This window comes from Colobus angolensis, unplaced genomic scaffold, assembly GCF_000951035.1.
Source record: "Colobus angolensis palliatus isolate OR3802 unplaced genomic scaffold, Cang.pa_1.0 Scaffold327, whole genome shotgun sequence".
Lineage (NCBI taxonomy): Eukaryota > Metazoa > Chordata > Mammalia > Primates > Cercopithecidae > Colobus > Colobus angolensis.
Window position 1 is genome coordinate 698,154 of NW_012116566.1, and position 23,293 is coordinate 721,446.

At 50.5% G+C, this 23,293-nt stretch overlaps 1 protein-coding gene across 1 annotated transcript in view; it reads right to left on the bottom strand.

Moving 5' to 3' along the window:
- Positions 1–1,210: 1,210 nt before the first annotated feature.
- The window catches only part of TRIO (trio Rho guanine nucleotide exchange factor), a 237,590-nt gene continuing 215,507 nt past the window's right edge, over positions 1,211–23,293 (bottom strand). The window contains exons 50-59 of the mRNA XM_011951774.1: positions 23,124–23,293; positions 18,778–19,025; positions 14,551–14,689; positions 13,737–13,764; positions 13,360–13,522; positions 12,971–13,092; positions 8,724–8,802; positions 6,787–6,987; positions 4,152–4,290; positions 1,211–3,534 (exon numbers count right to left, since the gene is read on the bottom strand). Of these exons, the coding sequence (XP_011807164.1) occupies positions 2,992–3,534; positions 4,152–4,290; positions 6,787–6,987; positions 8,724–8,802; positions 12,971–13,092; positions 13,360–13,522; positions 13,737–13,764; positions 14,551–14,689; positions 18,778–19,025; positions 23,124–23,293 (1,832 nt within the window). The 3' untranslated portion in view covers positions 1,211–2,991. The remainder of the gene's footprint in view (positions 3,535–4,151; positions 4,291–6,786; positions 6,988–8,723; positions 8,803–12,970; positions 13,093–13,359; positions 13,523–13,736; positions 13,765–14,550; positions 14,690–18,777; positions 19,026–23,123) is intronic.

Consider the following 23,293-nt stretch of genomic DNA (forward strand, 5'->3'; position numbering starts at 1 on the left):
TAACTTGTAGAATGAAAAACACCTTGGTATTTGAGAAAAAAAATCCAGTGATCACGACAGACCAAACGCCTGAGGCTCTTTCACTGGGCACAGTGAGTTCTGCTAATCTTACAGGCAGAACCACTCCATTCAGCAACTGTCCCATTTAAAGGACACCACCACATACCCCTCGCCTCCTTTGTGTTGCTCAGAAGGTGTGGCACTGTGGTGGGCCAGGCAACTCCCCCTGGGGCAGGATGCTGTGCTGGGCAGGTGGTAGATTAGAACCAACCTTGAATTTCCGCCCCCTCCAGAGCCCACCGAGCCATGGGTACTGCTGGGACTTGGGCGGGCACACAACTCAGGGAGTTAGCTTCCCATGTCCTGACTTTAGAGACTGCACAAATGTCCTTCCACATCAGCCTTCTATTCAGGATTTCAGCAGATGAGAAAGAATACTTGTTCTTGATGGTGTGTTGAACAGTAAGTCATCAGCCCAGAGGGAAAGCCAGAAAGAATCAAGAGAGAAGATATGGTCATTGGAAAAAATAAGCTACTGTCAGCAGCCAGGCTGGCAGAGCTGGGGAAGCCACTTGGCTGCAAGTCCCCCAGGACTGGGTGGGCTCAGGGCCGAGGTCGAGGCACCACTGGGGAATCTTCTCCCAGGTGCAGGATCTTTGGTTTGTTCTTAACCAAATGAAACTGTTTCATTTTCTTGAATCTATCTAGACATTACCTTTGCTTTTCTGAGGCCAGGATGAAGGAGCTCTTCCCTCACTCTAATTGTGAGTTCATCAGGCAACAGGGTGCCTTAGCTATTCTAACCGGGACAAGCTACAGCCTCGCTTATTCTAACCGGGACAAGCTACAGCCTCGCTTATTCTAACCGGGACAAGCTACAGCCTCGCTTATTCTAACCGGGACAAGCTACAGCCTCACTTATTCTAACCGGGACAAGCTACAGCCTCGCTTATTTTAACCGGGACAAGCTACAGCCTCGCTGTGCACAGTCAGTCGACATTCTGGCACATACCAGGGTCTCGAGCGTGGTGTCTGAACCAGTCTGCAGGAGGCTGAGCGACTCCCATTTCTGAGCGCGTACAGAGGGTTCTCAATCCAGTACATTCTGCCACCTCCCACCCATGAGAAGTCTCTGTGTCAGTCTCTCCCTCAGCCATCTGTCTTTCCGATTCAACAGTGACCAATTTAAATAAAAAGCCTAACACAAAAATCAGGCAAATATGTTTAATTTTTTAAAATAACTGATGGCAAAATAAAATATTTACATCACATCATACTGTGTAAACATGTAAGGTCTCTGTACAAAGAAATATACATGCAAAATAATGTAAAAATTTAACTGAAATAATAAAAGAAACAATACACAAATAAAAATTATGAGGTTACGAATACACATCCAGTTTTGAATCCAATTTCTTTTAAAAAGTTTCTGTACAATTTTACAAGAACCAACAAAAACCCAACAAAAGAATAAATAAAATACATCGGAAGCTGCAAAGCTTAACTACGCCAGTTTATGGCTCAAGACCCAGGTGTCTGGCTGGCTTGGGAAATGGGCTGGTCTCTTTTGTAGTGCAGTTCACACAAGAAAGGTAAAAAGACATCCAGAGAACTTCGAGGGTGCCCAGAAACCCAGCCTCCTTGAGTTGAAAGGACTCCCCACGCCAGTGCGAATGGCTGCCACAGTGACTCGGGCATTGGGTACCAGCCGCGGGGCGGCCGGTGCTTAATCGGCTTTTATTTCTTACCAAAAGCTCAAAACCCAGCCAATTTTTGTACAGAAAGTTGAAAGTCAAAAAGTCTAAAAAGTAGTAAATGTCCAGACTGATTTTGGGAAAAAAAATAATACTTTGGCATTCTGAATAATAGCATAATAAATTTTAAAACATTACCCTATTATCCAGTTTTATATTCAGAGTATGAAATCACTTTTTACAGTCCTCAAAACCAACAAGTTTCACGAAAAGTTTCCTTGAACCGATGGCACAGGGCTACGACCCTACCCACCCACCCGCCAACCCCAACACACACACAAAACCATAAAGCTCACCATACGAAGTATGTGCTTTTTCTATATATTTATTACAGGTACAACAGAGGTCTTCATAAATAGTTGCATAAAATGTTAAAGCCACAACATTGCACATGATATGAAGTAAAACCAAAAAACCCCCAATGAGTGCATTTACAGTATTTTCATCTGACTGTGTACTGCTCAACAATCTGATTGACGGCTTGGGGCAGGAACAGGGGGAGGGGCAGCGGGGCAGGACCCAACCTGATGTCTTCATTTGATGAGCACACCCTCGCACCCCCAGAGGAAGCCCCAGGCGGTGGGTGGGGGGTGGGTAGGGGAGGCAGGTGGGAAAACCACAGACCGAAGGCAGGAACAGTCTTATATACAAGTAAGGCCTACATTTCATCAGAGCAAAACGATTCATTCTATTTTATGCAAAAGTTTGAGGTTGAATGCACGTTTCAGAAGCCACGTCTGGTGTGAGACGCACACAGACGAGGCGCCTGGAAAAGCTCAGAGTCGAGTGGACTCTGAGCCCTGGACAAGGCCGTGGGAGTGGCCGCCACCTGGGTGCGTCTGCCCCAGAGACGCACAGTGTCTTTGTTCGTTAACACCAGTGGTTGAACATAGGCATTTTGTTTCCTTGAATAAATCTTGAAAACGTTAAATTTGCAAAATTCTATTCATGTTTGTTTAAAAAAGTATCTTTTTATTTTTTGCAGAAACCTGAATAAAATACTGTGATACAGCAATGCGACCTCTGCCTTGGGCAGAGTGTAAGTGACGGTCCTCCACCCCAGCGCAGCTTGCAGCTCTGTGTCCAAGCACTGCTGAGCACAGCTCACTTGGAATGCGATTTCACACGATGAACATACCGGCAGCTGATCAGTTATATTTGCTTGTTTTTCTCTTGAAAATTCAGATTAACAGCTGATTGGCAGGTGAAAGAGAATGAGAAAGAACTTCTGGATAGGTCAAACTCTAGGCAGAAGCCTGCTCTGCAGAAAGTTTTTAATGCTACGGATAGGTCGAACATCATTCTGGTGTTTGCGCCGCTCAATGAAGGAAGTCAGTCTGGACGTGTCGAGGACGCCCGTGCTTCTGCCGTTGCCCGCCTGCAGCCACTGCTCCTGGAGGGCCAGCGCAGCCGAGGGACGCTTGGCGGGGTCCTCCTGCAGGAGGAAGCACACGAACTCCTTGGCCTTCTGGCTCACTCCTTTAAAGTAGTCATCTGGGAAGCTAAAGTCTAAGCGGCAAATGTTCAGGCAGGTCTCTTCCACACTGTCGTCCAGGAAGGGGGACACGCCACTAAGAAGTACGTATGTGAGCACTCCAACACTCCACGTATCCGAGGTCAGGGAGACAGGGTTCCCGAGGATGATTTCAGGGGCTGCGAATTCAGGGTTCCCCAGTAACTGGTGGATGTAGTAGGTCGTGTTGAGTTGAACAGCATCTCCAAAGTCAGCCAGTTTGATGGTTGGCTTGGCTAAACTCTCATCCACCAGGATATTCTCAGGCTGGAAGACAGAATACAACTGTCATTTTCAGACCAGTCCAGTCTTAAGCTTACTCAGGATGATGGGCGGGACTCTACGGTGAGGTGGAAGGAATCTATGATGTCAACTAGGACAAGCCATGCATGTGCAAAGCAGGCCAGACCCTCAGCTGCCAGCCCAGGGTGAGGAGGAAGAGACGACCCAGTGGAGCTGGGACCCAGGTTCACAGAGCAGCTCTCTCTGGAGATCTAAGGGCCAAGGAGCCTAATGAAACCAGGCTGCTTTCTGAAGCTGGGTGTTCATTTTCCCTCCCAGCACCGAAGGGAATACTCTCTTTCCTGCCTAAGCTACCAGTGCACCCACCACACCCACCGGGCAACACTCATGGGGACTTTCTGAAAGTTGTGGAAGGCCGGGAGGGCTCCAGCGTTTTACCCAGTGTATTCCTGACTGTACATCACTGAATGCAAACGCTTAGAAACAGAGATTAGTAACCAGTGCTAATCGGCTGCCCCTGCTACCCTTTTTGTCCCTAGTCGCTCGGGGACTCCTGGCCTGGCTTCAGAGGGAGCTCTGTGTCCCGCATGGCCAAGCCGGTGTGCTCGGACCCCCCTTCACCTGCCCGGGGCCTCACTAACCTTTAGGTCCAGGTGTGCTATCCTGCAGTTGTGCAGGTACCGGACAGCTTCCAGAACCTCCCCCAGGTGCGCCCTGATCTTGCCTTCGGTGAGGCTTCCCCATCGCACCACGCAGTCCAGGAGGCGACCCTGGTCGGCCCTACAGAGGCAGGAGGTGACTGTTACGATGTGCTTTCCTTTCCAGACCTCTTCGGGCTAGTAAGAAGTAAACATGTCAGATCTGTCACCTGTCATGAATGTGTCATCAGGATCTCAGGGCTGTGCCTCTAAGGTATGACCAGACAAGGAGGGGATTTTTGTGAAGCTCTGATGGGAAGACAAGAGTGGGGAACATGGTGTCTCCATCTTAAGAGGGAAGCCAGGGGTAAAGCGGCCCAGTCAAGGGTCCAAACCCGCCTGTTGCGGGGGATGGCGTGGCCTGGCTGCCGGCAGTGCCAGGCACAGCAGGCATCCTGTGGTATCTGCTGAAGGAAGGCATGTAGACCATGCTTCTTGGAGCTGTAGTTTCCTCACCTGTAAAATGGGCCACGGGAAGCCTCACTGAGATCACGTAACCACAGGCTGGGCAGCAGGTGGCCCAGTCAGTGCTCAGTGTTGGACTCAGAAGCCTTCCTCCTCTGAAATGACTGTTCATACTAAAAAAACACTTCCCCAGCACTGCCAAGTGCCAGGGGCTCAACGCCTTCTATCAACTCATTTAATCCTTATGACTGTCTGTGAAGTGGGCCTTGCTGTACCCACCTGACACATGAGGAAACTCAGGCACAGAGAAAGCATGAAACTTGCCCAAGGTCCACCGCTCCAGGGTGGAGAAGCCAGGACTGGACTGAGGTGGTCTGGCCCCGCCTCTCTCAACACCGGCCTATGCTGCTCTTTGCAAAACAGAAATCTGTAGACGCTCAGCTGCCTGTCTAGTAATGGGGAGTGGCCTGTGAGAACTGGAGAACTGTGTCATGAAAACAGATCCTATTAACAGCATGGTGAGGCCAAACCATGTTGTTTCCCAGAAATGACGGCGGAAAGCACTGAAATGTCAGTCCAGAAACGAAGGCCTTGGAGATTGATGACAAGCACTCAGGCCACAGTCTTGTTAAAACTCCCTGGGGAAGGTGAGCAGTGGCTGTTGGTCACCAGCGTCTGGAGTCAGAAAGGAGACCTCCCAGGTCCCGAGGCGCCCAGGCCAGGCCTCGGCTTGGACGTCAGCTCTTCCACACACATCGCACCATGTCGGCCCCATGCCAACCCTCCGAAGCCAATGCCGCTTTTAAGGATACCCAGGGTGAGAAATGAGCCGATGAGAGGGAGGGCGGGGACTGAGGCCAGGCCCAGGCCCGTGCACCTCCTCTCCGTCCACACTGCTCAGCCTCAGGCGCCCCACCGTCCGTCCTTCTGCCACGAGATGTATTTTCTATTCTTGGGAGAGGGGCTGGGAGCAGGTCCCCATGTTCTGGGGGAGGTTTTAGCTGTGCAGCCATGGGTGGGAGGCCTTCCTGAGACATCCAGTGTCACCCACGGCACATGGGCTGCCCGAGGAAGCTGGTAAGGTTGCATGTGGGGCCACACGGGACCCTGTGGCAGCCTTGTCCCGGGAAGGGTATGGGGAGGCATTCATAATTTCTTTGAGAAAAAAATGACAATAACTACAACATCAGGTACAGGGCCTGGAGGGAGTTCCTGCGGGCGAGGGCCCCGAGCTTGAGTCTGCCCCTGCGTGACCCCAGGGGGGTGCCCTGCTAATCCTATCCTTCCCACTGAAGAGCTATGCAAACTTTCCACACAGCGGCAAAAGGTTTTACCCTTCCCCACGGAAAAGAAGTTGCAAATGCAAGTAAATGTATAAAATGACTCCCCCTAAAAAGGAGGAATCGACATTTTTCAAAGCTAAATGCACAGACGTTTGGGGCGGATGAATCCGTGGGGGTCGTCCCTGCCTTGGAGGAGGTTGGGCGGCATCCCTGGCCCCCGGCCACTCCCTGCCGGACGCACCCCCAGCGTGAGCTCTCGACATTTCCATGCGAACCCACACCTCGATGAGAACAGCTCCTGAGGGACACAGGTTTCAAACTTTTCTTTATGTGACTGAATCATTTTCTGATCTTATAAAGGAGCCCAGTAAGTACAACGGTACCAGTGGGGCAGCTCTGGTTGGTGTGCCCGCGCCCCCTCTGTGGAGGCCATTCTGCAGGGAGGTGCGTGTTACCCTCCCATCCAACTGGCCTGCCCTTGGCAGGAGACCTGAGGGGCAGCGCTGAGCCGGGGTGAGCTGCCCCTGCACAGGCTTGGGGGTATCAGGTCAGCCTCCAACCACTAATCGGGGCTTGAGTTCAGCACCAGAGACAGCCTGGCCTCACGGGACCTTCAGAAATGGGAGGGCGCCTCCGGGCTGGCTGGGTGTGTCAGGCGTTCCACCCTAGGAGTGACTGCCCTTCACCAGGCAGCTGCCCCGTAAAGACCACACTGCTTTCTGCCGTTACTGGAAGGCTCGAAAACTGTGGGCTGTGAGAGTGAAGATGTTTTTTAGTTCTGTAAATTCTAAAAACCCAATTTCTATCCTTCTTAGAGAACAAATGGCAACAACAAAACCCCCTGAAGTGGAGGCAGAGAGTGGGAGAGGGAAGGCCAGGTGTGTACGCACATTTCTAAGACCAGGACGTAGCTGGTGGGGGTCTCGAAGGTGTCGAGGAGGCCGACAAGCAGGGGGTGCTGGAGGCTCTGCAGGATGCCAAGCTCATGGGTGACCTGGTCGCGCTTCATCAACTTCTTGTTCACAAACTTAGTGGCCACTGCTCGCTTGGTTCCTTTCTGATCACATTTCTTAACGACAGAGAATCTGCCCCTGTAAAATACGTCAAGAAGACCATTTGCAGAGGCTGCTGAGGTCTGGCACCGAGAAAGACTCTGTTATCCTAAATGGACTGGCTGTGTGGTGGCCCGGTCCTGTCCGGAGGCCCTGCTCTCCTGGCCACCCCATGGAGGAGCTGTGGTGCCATGGCCGTTCCCCAAATCTGTCCTTGTCCCCGCAGCCGTGCGATTCTGCTGGTCCTCCCTCCCAGGCAGCCTTGGTTTCCTTACACTGGTGGCTGCTTCACAGCACCGCGTGTGGTAGAAGTGACAGGGCAAGACCTCTGAGCCTCGGCCTTGCCAGGCGGCTCCCCTCTGCTCTCCACAACGTGCAGAAGCTGGGATGTCTGCTCACGCCTCCCGTCAGCCACCCTTCCCTGCACGTTTGAAAGGAGCGTCTGCTGTGGTCACTGCCTCAGCTTCGACCCTGTGGGTGTGAGTGTGGGGCAGGCACGAGGACCCTGGAGCTGCACCTGATGACCCACTGCCAGGGGCTGGTCACACCTCATCGTGATCTGGATGAGGCTTTGGACCTCAGATGGGGCCTGAGGTGGGTAAGTGCATTCTGCACACGTGAGGACCAGAGATGTGCCTGTGGTGGGCAGTTTGTGTACAGGGTTAAAGGCCATGGCTTTGCCATGTCTCTCACTCGGAGGTGGGGGCTGTTCCTCCCCTTGAATCAGGGCTGCCTGGGGCTGGCTCTGGCCCACAGGGTGTGGAGGACGTTGGCCGTTGATTTCTGAGGCTCGGCCTTCAGAGGCCTTGACGCTCCTGCCGTTCTGGAATGCCACTGCCCTCACGTGGGGAGGCCCAGGGTGAAAGTCGATGTGGAGAGAGCCAGTGTCCCAGACAAGGCCTCTGACACCCATGGGGCATGGTGCACCAGCTGACCAGGCCAGGAGGGGCCAAGAGAATAACGGGCCCATCTGCCCACCGCACCAGAAGGCACACGTCACCACTGTGCTAAGACAGCATGTGCTGGTGTGGCTTTTTATGCAGCCAGAGGCAGAGGACAGAGATATCAACGGGAACCGTGTGACCAGTTATGGCCTCAGGAATGAAAGCCAGAGGGTGCTGCTGGCTGGAGCTTCTGGGGGAGTTCTTACAAAAGGACCAAGGAAAGCGGCCATGCTCCTTTGACCCTGCTCTTCCTGCCACACGGGACACAGCACCTGGATATGTGTGCTGTGTGGCCCTGGAGGCAGAGCCAAGAGAGCCGGGCTGTCTGATGGCACTGCTGGGCCACCCCTGGCTCGGCTGCCCCTCATGAAGAGAAAGAGCCCCCTAGATGGGAGACCTCTCTTAGTTTGTGCAGGAGGACGCTGATACCCCATCTGATTTTACTGTCGCTCCTTGAAGTCTCCACGCACAAGCGAAACGTGAAGGACACAAGAGGATTAAGAACTACAGGAAGCGTCTGCAAGACTCCTGAACGCTCCCAAGGCTGGCACAGAGCTACCACTATTCTACACGCACAGAGGGAAGCGACTTCTCCCCACCGAGGGCTGGCTTGCGGCATTCGGCCTCTCTGCTGGAACCCGAGAGGAAAACGGCTTCCTCACTTCCCCAGAGTTTAGCATCTAAAGGCAATGAGAGTCACGATTCAAATGCAAGACACACAGCTTCCAACTGCTGGCAAGATAACACGGCTTAGCTTTCATCCGTGCACTCTCTGGTATGTCTTCCCTGCGCTCTGCTCTTTCGGAAGGCATTCTGGGTTGTACATCATACCTGCCAAGCTCAGCCACTTCACTGTAGAAGGAGTCAAAGTTGTCTTTCCAGGTCACCATGATCCCATCCATCCCTGGACCTGCAAGAAGAACAGCACCTGCCTGAACTTGTTTCCCGTGGAGCTTCTTGGGTAAGACGGCTATCGCCACGCACTGTCCCTCACAGCAGCTGCACATGGCCCCCGGGCGCCTGCCACATGGCCCACATGAGTGGAGATGTGGTGGGTGCATAAAGGACACACAGACACCGGGGCTTAGTGTGAAGGAAGAATGCAAAATATTTCACTAATAATTTTTCAAATTACATACATGTTAGTAAAAACTGCTTTTACTTTTATTTTTAAAATGTGTTTACTAGAAAAATCTAAACTTGCACATGTGGCCTCTTTTCGCTTCTGTTGGACAGCAGTGCTACAGATGGTCCTCCCTGTTCACCTGGCCGCACCGCCTCGAGGCTACGCCGCTCTCTCCTCCCCACGCCTCCTTTCACAGCCGTGAGAGATCAAGAGTCCACAGTATTTACTTAACGTTCACAGAGTTTTACATGGTTAATAAATCATAAATACACCACAAAGAGAATTCTATTATAAAAGTGCCCACTGTAAATCACCTGTTAGTAATGAATCCTGTGTACACGTCCACAGGAACAGAAAGCATCCTTTCTAGAGCCTTCCTGTGAAAAGAAGCACTAAGTGGGGGAGCCCCACGTGGCTCCGCTGCCAGGCAGCCCCTGGGAAGCACAGCTGCCACTGTGATTCTAAGCCTCCATGGGAGCCTGGGCCTCCTGACCCCGCTCATCCAGCCTCCTCTCCCCACTCAGTTCCTCTTTCGGCCCGTTCGCCTGACCTGCAGTCCGGCCCAGGCTGAGCATCTGTCCACCCCTATCCTCACCTGGGCTTCTTCACCTCTCCCCAGGTTGTCACTGGGAATGCGTTTCCTTAAACTGTGTCCAAGCTGACTTGTGTAATCGGGCTCCTTGGGGTGGTGGCCACCTCCTCCACGTGCCTTCCCTGACTCACTCATGGCTGGAAATCATGTCCTCGCATAGCAGTGGGCAGTCCCAATGGGTGCCATGTGCTGCCAGCTAGCACTGTTGTCACAGGAGCGCTGCTGACCGCTACATGACTATAAGCGAACCCACGTCTGATTCACCTTTGCAGCCTCCCAGAAACCAGAAGAGTGCCCGGCACACACAAAGCCTCAAATCTTCACCGAAGGACACACGAGAAGCAACAATCACTTCAATCGCTCAAACCAAAGGCTACGTTTCATTCCGCAGTCATTTTGTGAATGCTGGCACATTTGCACCCCTTTAAAGTGCTGTAGAAATGGTAAGGCTAATTCTGACTGTGTAGGTGAAGGAGTACTGATAGAGAATCATTAATCAAAATAAAATTATTTCACTAGGCAGATTTGAAGCATCTACCAAATCACATTAAGAAATACTGGACTGGCCGGGCGCGGTGGCTCAAGCCTGTAATCCCAGCACTTTGGGAGGCCGAGACGGGCGGATCACGAGGTCAGGAGATCGAGACCATCCTGGCTAACACAGTGAAACCCCGTCTCTACTAAAAAAAATACAAAAAAGTAGCCGGGCGAGGTGGCAGCGCCTATAGTCCCAGCTACTTGGGAGGCTGAGGCAGGAGAATGGCGTAAACCCGGGAGGTGGAGCTTGCAGTGAGCTGAGATCCGGCCACTGCACTCCAGCCTGGGCGGCAGAGCGAGACTCCGTCTCAACAACGACAACAAAAAAGAAATACTGGACTATTATTTACATAAAAGTATTTTTTCTTCTTCTTTTTTTAACTGAAAGGGCTTGGTGTTTTTTTTCTTTTTTTAAATAAACATTTTTATTCGAGCATTACATATATACAGAAAAATGGACCAAACATAAATGGCAACTCGGTGTCCACTAACCAGATCCAGAGACAGAGCACCACAGAGGGCAGGTGCTCCCCGGCTCCTCTAAAACACACCTTCCTTTCTCCCTGGGTTTTTTTTTTTTTTTTTTTTGAGGCAGGGTCTTGCTCTGTCACCCAGGCTGGAGTGCAGTGGTGCAATCTCGGCTCACTGCAACCTCAACCTCCCAGTGGCAAATGATCCACCTCAGCCTCCAGGATAGTTGGGACCACACACGTGTGCGCCACCACACTCAGCTAAGTTTTTGTATTTTTGTAGAGATGGGGTTTTGCCATGTTGCTGGTCTCCAACTCCTGGGCTCAAGCCATCTACCCGCCTTGGCCTCCCAAAGTGCTGGGATTAGAGGCATGAGCCACTGCACCCGGCACCCTTTTCTCATCAACAGAAACTTTGGCCCTGGCTGGTGGCATGACAGGGCTCTCTCTGGATGATTCTCTTGGACAGTTTGGGGGCCTGCACGTGTCCTCAGGGTGCAGAGCCAATGCCTCCAGCCTCAGGACTCCCTCTCGTAGCCCAGACTCTGACCAGCTCCCTGCCTTGAGCCGGAGCTGGGCTTAGAAGAAGCCTTTGTTTCCTGAGCATCTGAGAACTGGGGCTCTGCAAGGCAGCCAAGGCTGGACAGAATGAGGGCACCCACCCCAGCTTGTGGGTGCAGGAATAGCCTCAGGCGGACAGGAGTGGAGCCATGGGTAGATTTAAAACAAAACACAAAATGACTGATGCCTGCAAACAAAATGGCTTCTCTCAGAGAACAACTGGAAATAGTTAAGATCATATTGGAATAGTTCACATAATTCTTCTGAAAACCTTTAGGGGTGCAGCTGAATTTGTGTGATAGAATTAACCATACACTTTGATTATTTTCCCATTTGCATTTCCTCGGTATGAAGTCTTTTTTTTTTGAGACAGAGTGTCACTCTGTCGCCCAGGCTGGATTGCAGTGGCACAATCTTGGCTCACTGCAACCTCTGCCTCCTGGGTTCAAGTGATTCTCCTGCCTCAGACTCACGAGTAGCTGCGACTACAGGAGTGTGCCACCACACGCTGGCTAATTTTTTTGTATTTTTAGTAGAGATGGGGTTTCACCATGTTAACCAGGATGGTCTCTATCTCCTGACCTCGTGATCCACTCACCTCAGCCTCCCTAAGTGCTGGTTACAGGTGTGAGCCACCACGCCTGGCCGAATAGTCTACCTTTCTAAAGTCCTTTAGCTTTTGCTAGTGATTTATTAAAAAAAAAAAAAATCACCTGTGTAATTTCTGTGTTATTTAAAAATTAGAAAACCTTTACTTTTTATTGTTTACTGCCAAATTCTAGATTTTAAAATTTCTTGTTCCATGATTCAAAAAATCAGAACATGTTTTCTGATTTAATGCTGTTAAAAACAGGAAATTAAGATATTTGGGACAAAAGTTCTAAGACAAATTCTGCTTACTGTCTACACACAGGGTGCTCTGGGACTCAATCGATCTTTTATTTGGGGTTTTACTTGTCCTCTGGAAGCGGCTCCATTTGTGGCGCAGCTGGAGGATGGATGGGAACCCTCAGAGCCCAGTACTGCACAGCCGGCCTTCCGCAAGATGGCAGCAGAGAGCAGTCCACGCCTTTCTCAGCAGCTATCTACGTCAGGCAACTACAGAACATTTTGAAAGCGCCTAAGATATGGGTTCTGCCCCAAGGAGCTTGCAGTTTAGCTGAGGAGAGAGAACAAGGTCTTCAGACCAGAGCAAGCAGGCCCCACGGCAGAGGCCTCCTAGTCAGATGCTCTGGACAAGCTGCTGAGCAGCCCTGGGCCTGGTTCCTCCTGGACAGGGTAAGGAGGGGGCGCATCCACCCAGAAGGGTTGCTGTTAGGGTCTCAGAGGGGCACAGGCCTGCGCATCTCCTTTCCTGCTTTTCCCATGCCCATTCTACGTGAGACCAACCTAGACCAGATCCAGATTCAGCTGGGTAGCTGGAGATGAGTGTTTTGAGTACTAAGAGCACGGAAAGCACCCTGCTCCGACTCAGAGGCTGGTCGGGGAGGGGGGCCCTGGTGCCCCGTGGTGGGCAGCCAGAGGCCTTCACCAGCCAGGCCCCCATCCTCTTCCCAGCAACAGGAGCTCTGGTGTCTCCCCCGACCTTACATAAGGTGCCGAGAGGTCACTCTGCTGCGCCACCCCGGACACTCTGGTCTGCTACTTCCAATTCTCTTTTGAAGCCCCACAGATGACTTATTGTTCTATCTTTCAGGCCACATGGAGGGCGAGGGCAGACTCAGGACTTCCGGAGACTCCTGGAAGACGTGCCCCACTGGGTCACGTAGAATCCTCGTTGCACGGTGCTTACCTAGGACCCTCAGGCTGGCCGACGATGAGGCTGAACCCATGTCATTGACGGCGATGCATGTGTAGATGCCGTCATCTTCCGTGGTCACGCCCACAATCTTCAGAGTGGCCTCTCCCAGGTCACTGCGGCACAGATGGGAACACACTGGGCGTGAGAAAAGCTGAGCACGTGGCCATCAGCGCTGGCCTCCTCCTTCAGGATCAAGGGAAGGCAGGAGCTCAAGTGCTGATGAGGAGCTGTACACCCAGGCGTGAAATGTGCTCTCATGGAAGAAGTGGAGTGCCGAAGGTGGCCAAAGAAATCTATCCATGAAGGAGGAATTTCCAGTTGCCAAGAGACAAGATGGTGCTCCCAGCCAGCGAAACCCACCAGGAGTGGGCCTCCCTCACCTGTAGGAGATGCTGTAGTGACCATCGTTGTTCAAAGTGTTGTGTTCAGGGCCCTTCCAGGTAATTGAGGCTTTGGGGCGGCCACAGACTCGACATCTAAGAACAACGGTCTCCCCTGTCTCACACGTGACCTCACTCAATGGAATGACGAATTCTGGGGGAACTGCACGGGAAAGGAGTTGGTAAAGGCCCATCAGTCCTGGCTCCTCCTCCACACCCACCCACATGTCCCCGACAGACTGATAGGACCTAACCTGCTATGCACGCCTAGAGCGCCACGGAAAACCCATTTCCAGAGGCCACACTCAAGTACTCTGAAACATGCCCCATAGATCTAGAATCTTCTCTAGGACTACAAGAAAAAGAACAGAACTCACCGTCATAAATGTAGTTGGGATTGAGAAGCTGAAATGGAAACAGCAAACAAGCATTAACTGAAATCAGCTACTTTAAGGTGTATTACTTTCATTCCAGGGCTACAATTATTGTTGAAAGACTTGTAGAAACTGACTTGCCTGGACATCAATCAAAACAGACCGCATTTTTCACTGCACTCAAAAGCTTCATGCACACTAATTTGGGTGGGTCTTTTTCCTCCTACCCACAAACACAGAAACACTGCTTAGACGTGTGTTTTTCTCATGCTACAGGCTGAGTCCAGCTGGTCCTCAGATGCCTTCCTAATGCAGAGCCACCAATGCCCTGGCTCCCGGCGCTCGGAGTCCCTTTCAGGAGATACCTGATTACAGGACTCAAGCTGACTGAAGTTGTCCCCAAGGGAATCTGTCACAGCCAGGGAGCCCATATGCGCCCCCACATCTAGCCACTTCCCCTCTGCTCTAAGGCAGGAACACTGAAGGAAGCCTGAGCCATAGCTCCTCTGCATCTCCGCTGTTTCTGAGAAGCGAGTCTCTGTGCTTCATTTGCAAACCTAACCATGTTCTTTAGAAGCCACAGGTGTACTTGCGGAAGTGTGCAGGGGTCTACCTGGTTGCTTGTAGGACTCACCCATCCCTGTGCCGGCCAGCGTAGTGCCCCTAACAAGACCCTATAGGACACACAGGGCACAGGGCTGGTGGGTGGCAGGGAGGTCATAAGCAAGCCCAGCTTCAGGTCTGTAGAGTCTCTGCCCTCCCTGATCCCTTCTCTCATGCTGGGATGACACGGGCTCCTGAAGACCCCTGAACACACCTTCACAGATACCTTGTTGCTGAGTCCTTCCCGTGACTTCCTATAACCGTTCTCTAACTTGCCTTCCCTTTTGCCGTCTTTATCTTTTTTCTCAGATTTTTTCCTTAAACGGAGTGCTGTGTGCCAAGATGTTGACTTCCTAGGGGAAAAGAACACATTGTGGGTATTACGCCTTTCCAATATTCACCAAGTGCTACCTGGAAGTGTTAAAGAAAAGCGGAATATTTAACTTATGTGTGTGCAGGGGGATGGGAAATCCTCTACGAACAGTGACCTCTGTTAGAGAAAATGCTCCTGTGATTCTCAAGAACCAGGAGATAAAACCAACAATCTCTTCAAGTTTGAGGATGAAAATATAAAGGTGCCTGTGAGAACTGATTTTATGTGTAACTTGACTGGGTCACAGGATGCCGAGATATTTGTTCAAACGTTATTCTGGGTCCTCCTGTGAGTGTTTCTGAATGAGATGAACATTTGGATGGGTCCAGTAAAGGAAAGTGCCCTTTCTAAGGTGAATGGCCCTCATCCAATCAGCCGAAGACCTTAAGGGAACACAAAAAGTCTGGTCTCCCGAGCAAGAGGGCGTTCTCTAGCAGACTGTCTTCAGGCTCAGCCTGCACCACGTGCTCTCCTGGGTCTGAAGCCTGCTGGTCCACATTGCAGATTTGGACTTGCCAGTCTCCACAACTACGTGAACTAATTTCTTATCATAAATCCGTTTCTGGACAGGCATACCTTAGAGATACTGGGGATTTGGTTCCAGACCACCACAATAAACTGAGTCACAACAAAGTCAGCCACATCAATTTTTGGATTCTTAGTGCATATAAAAGTTGTTTATACTATACTAGAGTCTACTATGTGTGTAATAGTATTATGTCTAAAAAATACACACATCTTAATTAAAAACACTTTATTTGCTAAAAAAAAAAAAAAAAAAAATGCTATCATCCGAGCCATCAGTGAGTCGTAATATTTCTGCCCGTGGAGGGTCTTGCCTCGATGCTGATGGCTGCTGACTGATCAAGGTGGTAGTTGCTGAAGGCTGGGGTGGCTGTGGCAATTTCTTTTTTTTTTTTTGAGACGGAGTTTTGCTCAGTCACCCAGGCTGGAGTGCAGGGCGCGATCTCGGCTCCACTGCAAACTCTGCCTCATGGGTTCATGCTATTCTCCTGCTTCAGCCTCCCAAGTAGCTGGGACTACAGGTGCCTGCCAAATGTTGTTTTTCTTTTTTGTATTTTTAGTAGAGACAGGGTTTCACCGTGTTAGCCAGGATGGTCTCGATCTCCTGACTTGTGATCTGCCCATCTCGGCCCCCCAAAGTGCTGGGATTACAGGCGTGAGCCACCATGTCTGGCCTTTTATTTTCTTTTTAAAAATGTTTTTATTGTATTTTTAGTAGAGATGGGGTTTCACTATGTTGGCCGGGCTGGTCACGAACTCCCAACCTTATGATCCACCTGCCTCAGCCTCCAAACGTGCTGGGATTACAGGTGTGAGCCACTGTGCCCGGCCTGGCTGTGGCAATTTCTTAAAGTAAGACAACAAGAAGTTTGCCACCACTCCCCCTGTTACAAAAGACTTCCCTGCAGCATGTGACACTGACAGCATTATACCCAGAGTAGAACTTCTTTGGAAATTGAAATCAATCCTTTCAAACCCTGCTGTTGTATTATCAGCTAAGTTTATGTAATATTCTAAATCCTTTGCCAGCATTTCAACAGTGTTCATAGCCTTTTCACCAAGAGTAGATTCCATCTCAGGAGACCACTTTCTTTGCTCACCCCTAAGAAGCAGCTCCACATCTGTTCAAGTTTGATGATGAGATTGAAGCTCTTCAGGCACATTTTCAGGTTCCACTCCTGATCCTATTTTCCTTGCTGTTTCTGCCACAGCTGAGTTATTTCCTTCACTGAAGTCTTAAAACCTTCAAAGCCATCCATGAGAGTTGAAATCAACTTCTTCCAAACTACTGTTAATTAATTGTTAACATTCTGACCTCCTCCCATGACTCATGAATGTTCTCCATGACATCTGGAATGGTGACTCCTCTCCAGAAGGTTTGCAATTTACTTTGCCCAGATCCACTGGAGGCATCACTGCCTATGTTAGCTACGGCATTACAAAATGTATTTATGCATTTCTTTTTCTTTTTCTTTTTTTTTTTTTGAGACAGAGTCTTGCTCTCTTGCCCAGGCTGGAGTGCGGTGGCATGATCTAGGCTCAATGAAACCTCCGCCCCTCGGGTTCGAGCAATTCTCCTGTCTCAGCCTCCAAAGTAGCTGGGACTACAGGCACATGCCACCACACCCAGCTGATTTTTGTATTTTTAGTAGAGACGGGGTTTTACCATACTGGTCAGGCTGGTCTCAAACTCCTGACCTCAGGTGATCCGCCCGCCTTGGCCTTCCAAAGTGCTGGGATGACAGGCGTAAGCCACCATGCCCAGCCCAAAATGCATTTCTTAAATAAGACTTGAGAGTCGAAATTACTCCTTGATCCATGGGCTGTAGCACGGATGTTGTCTTAGCAGGCAAAAAAGGAACATGAATCTCCTTGCACAGAGCTCTTGGGTGATCAGGTGCATTGTAAAAGAACAGTAATATTTTGAAAGAATTTTTGTTTTCTGAGCAGTACATGTCGACAGTGGGCTTAAAATACTCAGTAAACTGTGCTGTAAATACGTGGTGTACAGATGTGCTGTCAGCCAGGCTCTGTTGTTTCATTTCTAGAGCACAGGCAGAGTAGGTGCCTCTGCCACAGCAGGCATTCCAGGGAGAGGAAGAGTTGTAAAAACTACCATCAAATTCAGGAAAATGCTACTCAATGCAGCAAAACCGGCTTCATGTTTCTTAACTGAATTAGCCTTTTGGTATATAAGGTGTGATGATCAGCACGATTCTTAAGGACCCCAGGATTTTCAGAAGGGTAAATGCACATTGGATTCAACTTCACATCACCAGCTGCATTAGCCCCTAACCCTTTTATGTTACGGGATTAGCTTTCCTTAAACCTCATGAATCAACCTCTGCTAGTTTGCAACTTTTCTTCTGCAGTTTCCTCATCTCTCTCTGTCTTTATAGAACTGGAGAGAGATGGGGCCTTGTTCTGGGTTGGGCTTTGGCTTAACGCAAGGTTGTGGCTGGTTTGATCTTCTATCCAGGCCACTCAAACTTTCTCTGTCTCAGCAAAGGCTGTTTCGCCTTCTTACTATTTGTGTGTTTAGTGGGGTCGCACTTTTATTTCCTTTGTGTTCACAATTTAGCTAACTGTTTGGTGCAAGAGGCTTAGCTTTCGGCCTATATCCACTTTTGACATGCCTTCCTCACTAAGCTTCTGGGTTTTGATTTAAAGTGAGAGACACATTACTCTTCCACTGGAACATTTAGGGGCCACTGCAGGGTTATTAACTGGTCTAATTTCGATATTGCTGTGTCTCAGGCAGGCCTGAGGAGAGGGAGACACATGGGGGAATGGACAGTTGGTGGAGCAGTCAGAACACACATTTATGATGTTTGGTATCTTGTATGTGTGCAGTTCATTGTTCCTCAACACAATTATAATGGTAATATCAAACATCACTAACTACATATCACCGTAACAAATACAATAACAAAATGTGTGAAATATTTGAGAATCACCAAAATGTGACACAGATACAGACTGTGAGCATATGTTGTTGGACAATGGCACCGAGAGACTTGCTTGACATAGGGGTTGTCACAAAACTTGGGTAAAAAAGGCAATGTCTTCAAAGCACATTAAAGCAAAGCACACAAAAAACCGGGGTGAGCCTGTGTCTACGCCAACATCTCCGTACACTCCCTACTGGTCCCGCTCCTCTGAAGGACCCTGACTAATATGGGGCCTGAGAATGTATTTCAGAGAAACAAAGATAGGGGATATTTTCCCCTTAGGTTTCTTAAAAAGAAAAACAACAACACTTTCTTGAGTCATGACCAACACAAAAAGCTGTCAAATGGGATTCCTGAGCAATGTGCTAGAACAGACTGTTTCTAAATGCAGATTATTCAAAGACCCTGTGAGTCTGAGCGTGTGAGACGGAAGGCCGTCCATCTTCCCACGTGCTCAGAGCTGAGCCTGTACTAACACACCAGCGCGGCTCCCCCTTCCACACGCTTACCCCATCCGAGGTCGTGTGCCTCATGGGCGCTGTGCCCCCTCCCTCTGCTGCCTGCCAGGCCACCGTTACTGTCAGGCACTCACTTGAGAGTCCCGTCGGGGTTCTCCACGATGACCGCACTGGTGTGGCCCAGGACAAAGCCCGGAATCCAGCCCTCGGCTGCGGGGCACTGGTCAGTGGCGGCTCGGAACACCAGAAACATGTTCTGCTGGTTGCTGGCCAGAATTTGAACGACCTCTCCTTGGTAGACGTTGATCTCATCCTCCTTCACTGCCGTGTAATCGTGTGTCACCAACATGGTGGAGATGTTGCTACTGCTGCTGCTTTCACTCTGCAGAGGGACAGAGGAAGACAGAGAAAGGCAGGGAGGAACTGAAACGAGACCTGATCACATGAAATCCCTTGTCAGTGTGCCCCGTGGCACCACGACCCTGTGCAGGGCTCACCAGGCCGGCACTGAGAAACTTTCAACGTTTCCTTTACCCTCTGGCTAACTGTGTGCACCTATTTCAATAACTGAAAATGCGATTTCTCTAAAAAGCAATTTAAGGATACTCTTTAAAAAATTCACTGCAATAACGACTCTTTGGTTTTGGAAGCTCGTTGCTGACATGCTTAATCATTTCTACTACTTCTCTTTAAAAAGAAGAACATGGAAATCCTGAACGTAAATCTATCACTATTCTGCTTGTATGGAGAGTGACTCTGTCTCCAGCGTATGAACTTGCTGGGTGTCACTCTTAGGAGCTTGCATGACTCAAGTGTTCCCAAGGCTCTGCTGCTACGGGAACACATCACAAAACATCCCAGTGCCGCTCGCCACAGGTGCTGTGACTCAAGCTTTGGGAACGGATTCTGGTGTGGGATGTGTACCCCCACCCTTATGCCGCTGCCCCCGTGGGACCCGATCTCTTCAGCCACAGGGCTGACATGCAGCAGGAACTCAGTATGTGGTGAGTGGCCCAGTCCATGAGGCAGGATTGCAATAGCAAGACAGAGAAGATTTCTTAAGGCCCTACCCATGCCACACACAGAGTGGTGGCAGCTGCTGAGAAGAAACACAAACGGCAGTGTTTGTTCCAAACTCCCAACTAGTGCGTGGCCTATGGTTCTGGGTGGAGAAGAAATGCAGATCCCCTGACAACTCCTGAAGCTGCATCTTGCCCAAGTCCCCTCTATCTAGTCAGGACATGAGAAACAGCATCTGGCGCCTCGTTCCCGTGAACTTGTGCTCAAAGGCTTCCACTGAGGGTACTGTCGGGATGTTCATGGATTCCCAAGACTCCAAAGGTGCTAGCTTCTGCTGGGCTCTCCGACGCCCTGGGCAGATCCCGGGTGAGTGCAGATGCAATTAGTCAGACAACCCTGCTCTACCGCCTTTCAGCCCTGGTCTACTGAGCCAGTATCAGGACATGCTGGAGCAGGTGGTGGACTGCTGTAGCTGGCCAAGAGGACCAGAGAGGAGAGATCTCCAGCCCTCCTCCCTGAGGTCAAGCCTGAGAAAGCCAACACGCCAGCCACTGGGAATTCCAGGTGCCAGGGCTATGAATCTAGACCTGTGATGCATACTTAAAACATGGCGGTGCTGCCTAGCTCCTGTTCCTTGTCTCTGCCGTGGAGGAGTCTGCTTCCCGTTCTTGTCCCTGTGGGTGCCCACTGGTTGCCTGTGGCTCCTCAGCAAAAAAGGATGCTGTACAGGGCAGGCTTTGACTTGTGCATACTCATTTATGCATTATACTTTCAGCACGGACTTTAGTATTCTGACTTATATGGCAATGCTCAAGAGTTTTGACATTACAAAGCTAAATTTCCAAGAATATTAAAAAAAAAAAACAACTTCTGCAGCACAGCTGCTTTTGGTAATATACCAAGCTATAATCTCATAATTAGAGTATTCTGCTACTAGAATCATAACTATTGGTATTTTCTGAGCACCTCCTATGTACTAGGCATTTCAAGTCTATCCTACTTAATTCTCACCACCCCCCACCCCAGTGGGCGTGGTTACCAGTCTCTCAGAGTGGAAGGTCAGCGAGCTGGCACTGGCCACCTGGCCTGTACAAGAAAGGCAGGACTGGAGTGACTCCAATGTGTGTGCACTTTTATTGCTGCCCAATAAAGGAGGCCAAAAGGCCAGACCACAGAGCCACAGGAAGGACTGGTGCAGTCATGGTTTGGGTTGATCCACATGCATGTCACTCCTGCTCTCAGCAGAGCTTTGCAGAAGCTGCACATCTAAAGGGAGAAGAAGGAGTCGGGCTGTGGGCTGGGCACAGCTGCTTGACTGTGACCACAGACAGCTTGACAGAAGTGGTCAAGGAGGAAGGAGGCCCTTGCAGATCTCCAGGGGGACAGAAGTGCAAATACGTGGGGGTCAGGCAGGGCTGCGGCCCCTTCTAACTGATATACTTCAGAGTCCTGGAGGGCTTTTTTTTTTTGAGACGGAGTCTCCCTCTGTCATCCAGGCTGGAGTGCAATGGCATGATCTTCCAAGTTCAAGCAATTCTCCTGCCTCAGTCTCCCAAGTAGCTGGGACTACAGGTGCGTGCCACCATGCTGGGCTAGTATTTTTTTATTTTTAGTAGAGATGGGGTTTCATCATGCTGGCCTCGAACTCCTGACCTTGTGATCCACCCGTCTCAGCCTCCCAAAGCGCTGGGATTACAGGTGTGAGCCACTGTGCCCAGCCTGGAGGGCATTTTTAAAGCCCCACCTCGGAGCTCTGGAGTCTTCCTAGGCCTCTAGGGCCTTTCTGTAAGGCATTCTGACTTGTCTGAAATCCTGTTCAGTGAGCTCCCTTTCCAGGTTCCCTGCCACAGGAGAACAAGTGGGAAGAGGAAGAGAGAAAGCAAAGGCAACTTTCCCAACCTAAAGCTCGCGGGAACACGTGCCCTCTGCAGGCTGCGCCTTGGCCTCAGAGAGAGCATTCGGGATGCAGCCAGGGTGTGGCCATTTTTCATGTCTTCTCATGAATGTCCAGAGAAGACTGGCATTGGTTCCTGTCTTGGAGCAGTTGAAGTGTTAATTTTGAAACACAGCCTCTGAAGTCGCCTGTGCTGAATGGGAACGTGTCCAGGCTATGATGAGCTCCAGATGTTAACTGGCAGATTCAGTGAGGATCACAGCTATAAGGCCACACCTGGATATTGAGTATCCAACTAAGTGCTGATGGGTATAGCCCATCACTGGGTTGACTACACCTCCCCACCACTCCCCACCAGACTCAAATCTGTGCTCACCCACCTAGCATACTTGTCTACCTAGCACGTCCAACTTAATTGAAAGGCCGCCTTGCTCTGCAGGACACAGTACGGTGGCCATGACAGCGGATGCCTACCCGGCCATTCAGTTGTAAATAAATGTATTAAGACCCATTTGTTAATTTCTTCTCCAATTAAATATAGTTTAACAAAATACATAACAAAAAATAGTAGGAAAGGATAAGACCAAGTCAAACCAATTAAGGCATTAATAAGTCCAGAGGAAAGAGAAAGACATGCAAAAGCTAGATTTTTTTTTTAATATAAAGAGAGACACAGACCCTTTTAGAGAAATGTATTTAAAAATTTATAAAGCGTTCAAACATACACTCATTAGAACAGTTCTATTCACTCACGCATGCCTTCAGGAAAGTGTTACGGGCCAGGCCATCTGCCCTGTAGGAAACAGGTGGGTAGGGCAGTGAGGAAGCAGGAAACAGAGGGAAAACCCACCACAGCAACCCTTGTGCTTGAGACGGCGGCATGAGTGATGGGCCAAAGGAGGCCAGAGCCCAGCAGGCCGCAGGGACCGGCCCCGGCCTGCACTGCAGAGCCGCCTCGCCAGGTGCCCCAGAGCAGTCTCTGTCTTCCAGAGCAACACGGTGACGTAAAGCGTTCCCAGTGGACAGATTCTTTCCCCCCATTTTGTCATCTTAGTTTGCTTTGAGTTGCTGTTGGAAGTTTTCTTGAGGGAATGATCTTCCCCAGCAGATGAGTCAAAAATGCCGCAAAGATAATTTAAGGCATAAAAGAGCAAAACCAAGCGATGAGCAAAAAGCTTAAAGTGTACAGGTTTCAATTTAAACAGGAGGTAGAGAGCAGGGAAAAGGACCCCTCCAAAAAATAGGTGCGTGAGGAAGGCAGAGGTTAAAAAAGAAAGTTCCAAGAAGATATTCTGCTGGTTGGAAACGGAAGAAACCAAAAGACGCTGCGTTGAGAAGGTTAATGATCGGCTTGCTCTTATTAGAAGACACGAACAAAGCAAGGAGTAGTTAGTAGCGCCATGGGCTGGCCTGCAGGAGGGTTAGCCCGGTCCCGGGTAGAGGCCGCAGCGGGCGGCGGAGAGCGCTGGGCAGCCGAGTTAGTGAGGACAGCCGTGGCGGCGTTTAGAGGAGCTGGCGGGACAGAGGCAGGGGGGCGGGCGGGCGCGGGCCCCCCGACGCGCTTACCCCGTTGCTCTGGGTGGACTGCACGGACTGCTCGCTGGCCGACGAGCACGTGCTCATGCGGTCAGTGTCCTTGCCGGGGGCCGCGTGGCGGGGCGTCTGCCGCTGGAGGGAGTCGCTGTCCCCCGGGAAGGTGAAGGAGCCGGGCCGGCTGGCGGGGGAGGCGGGGATGG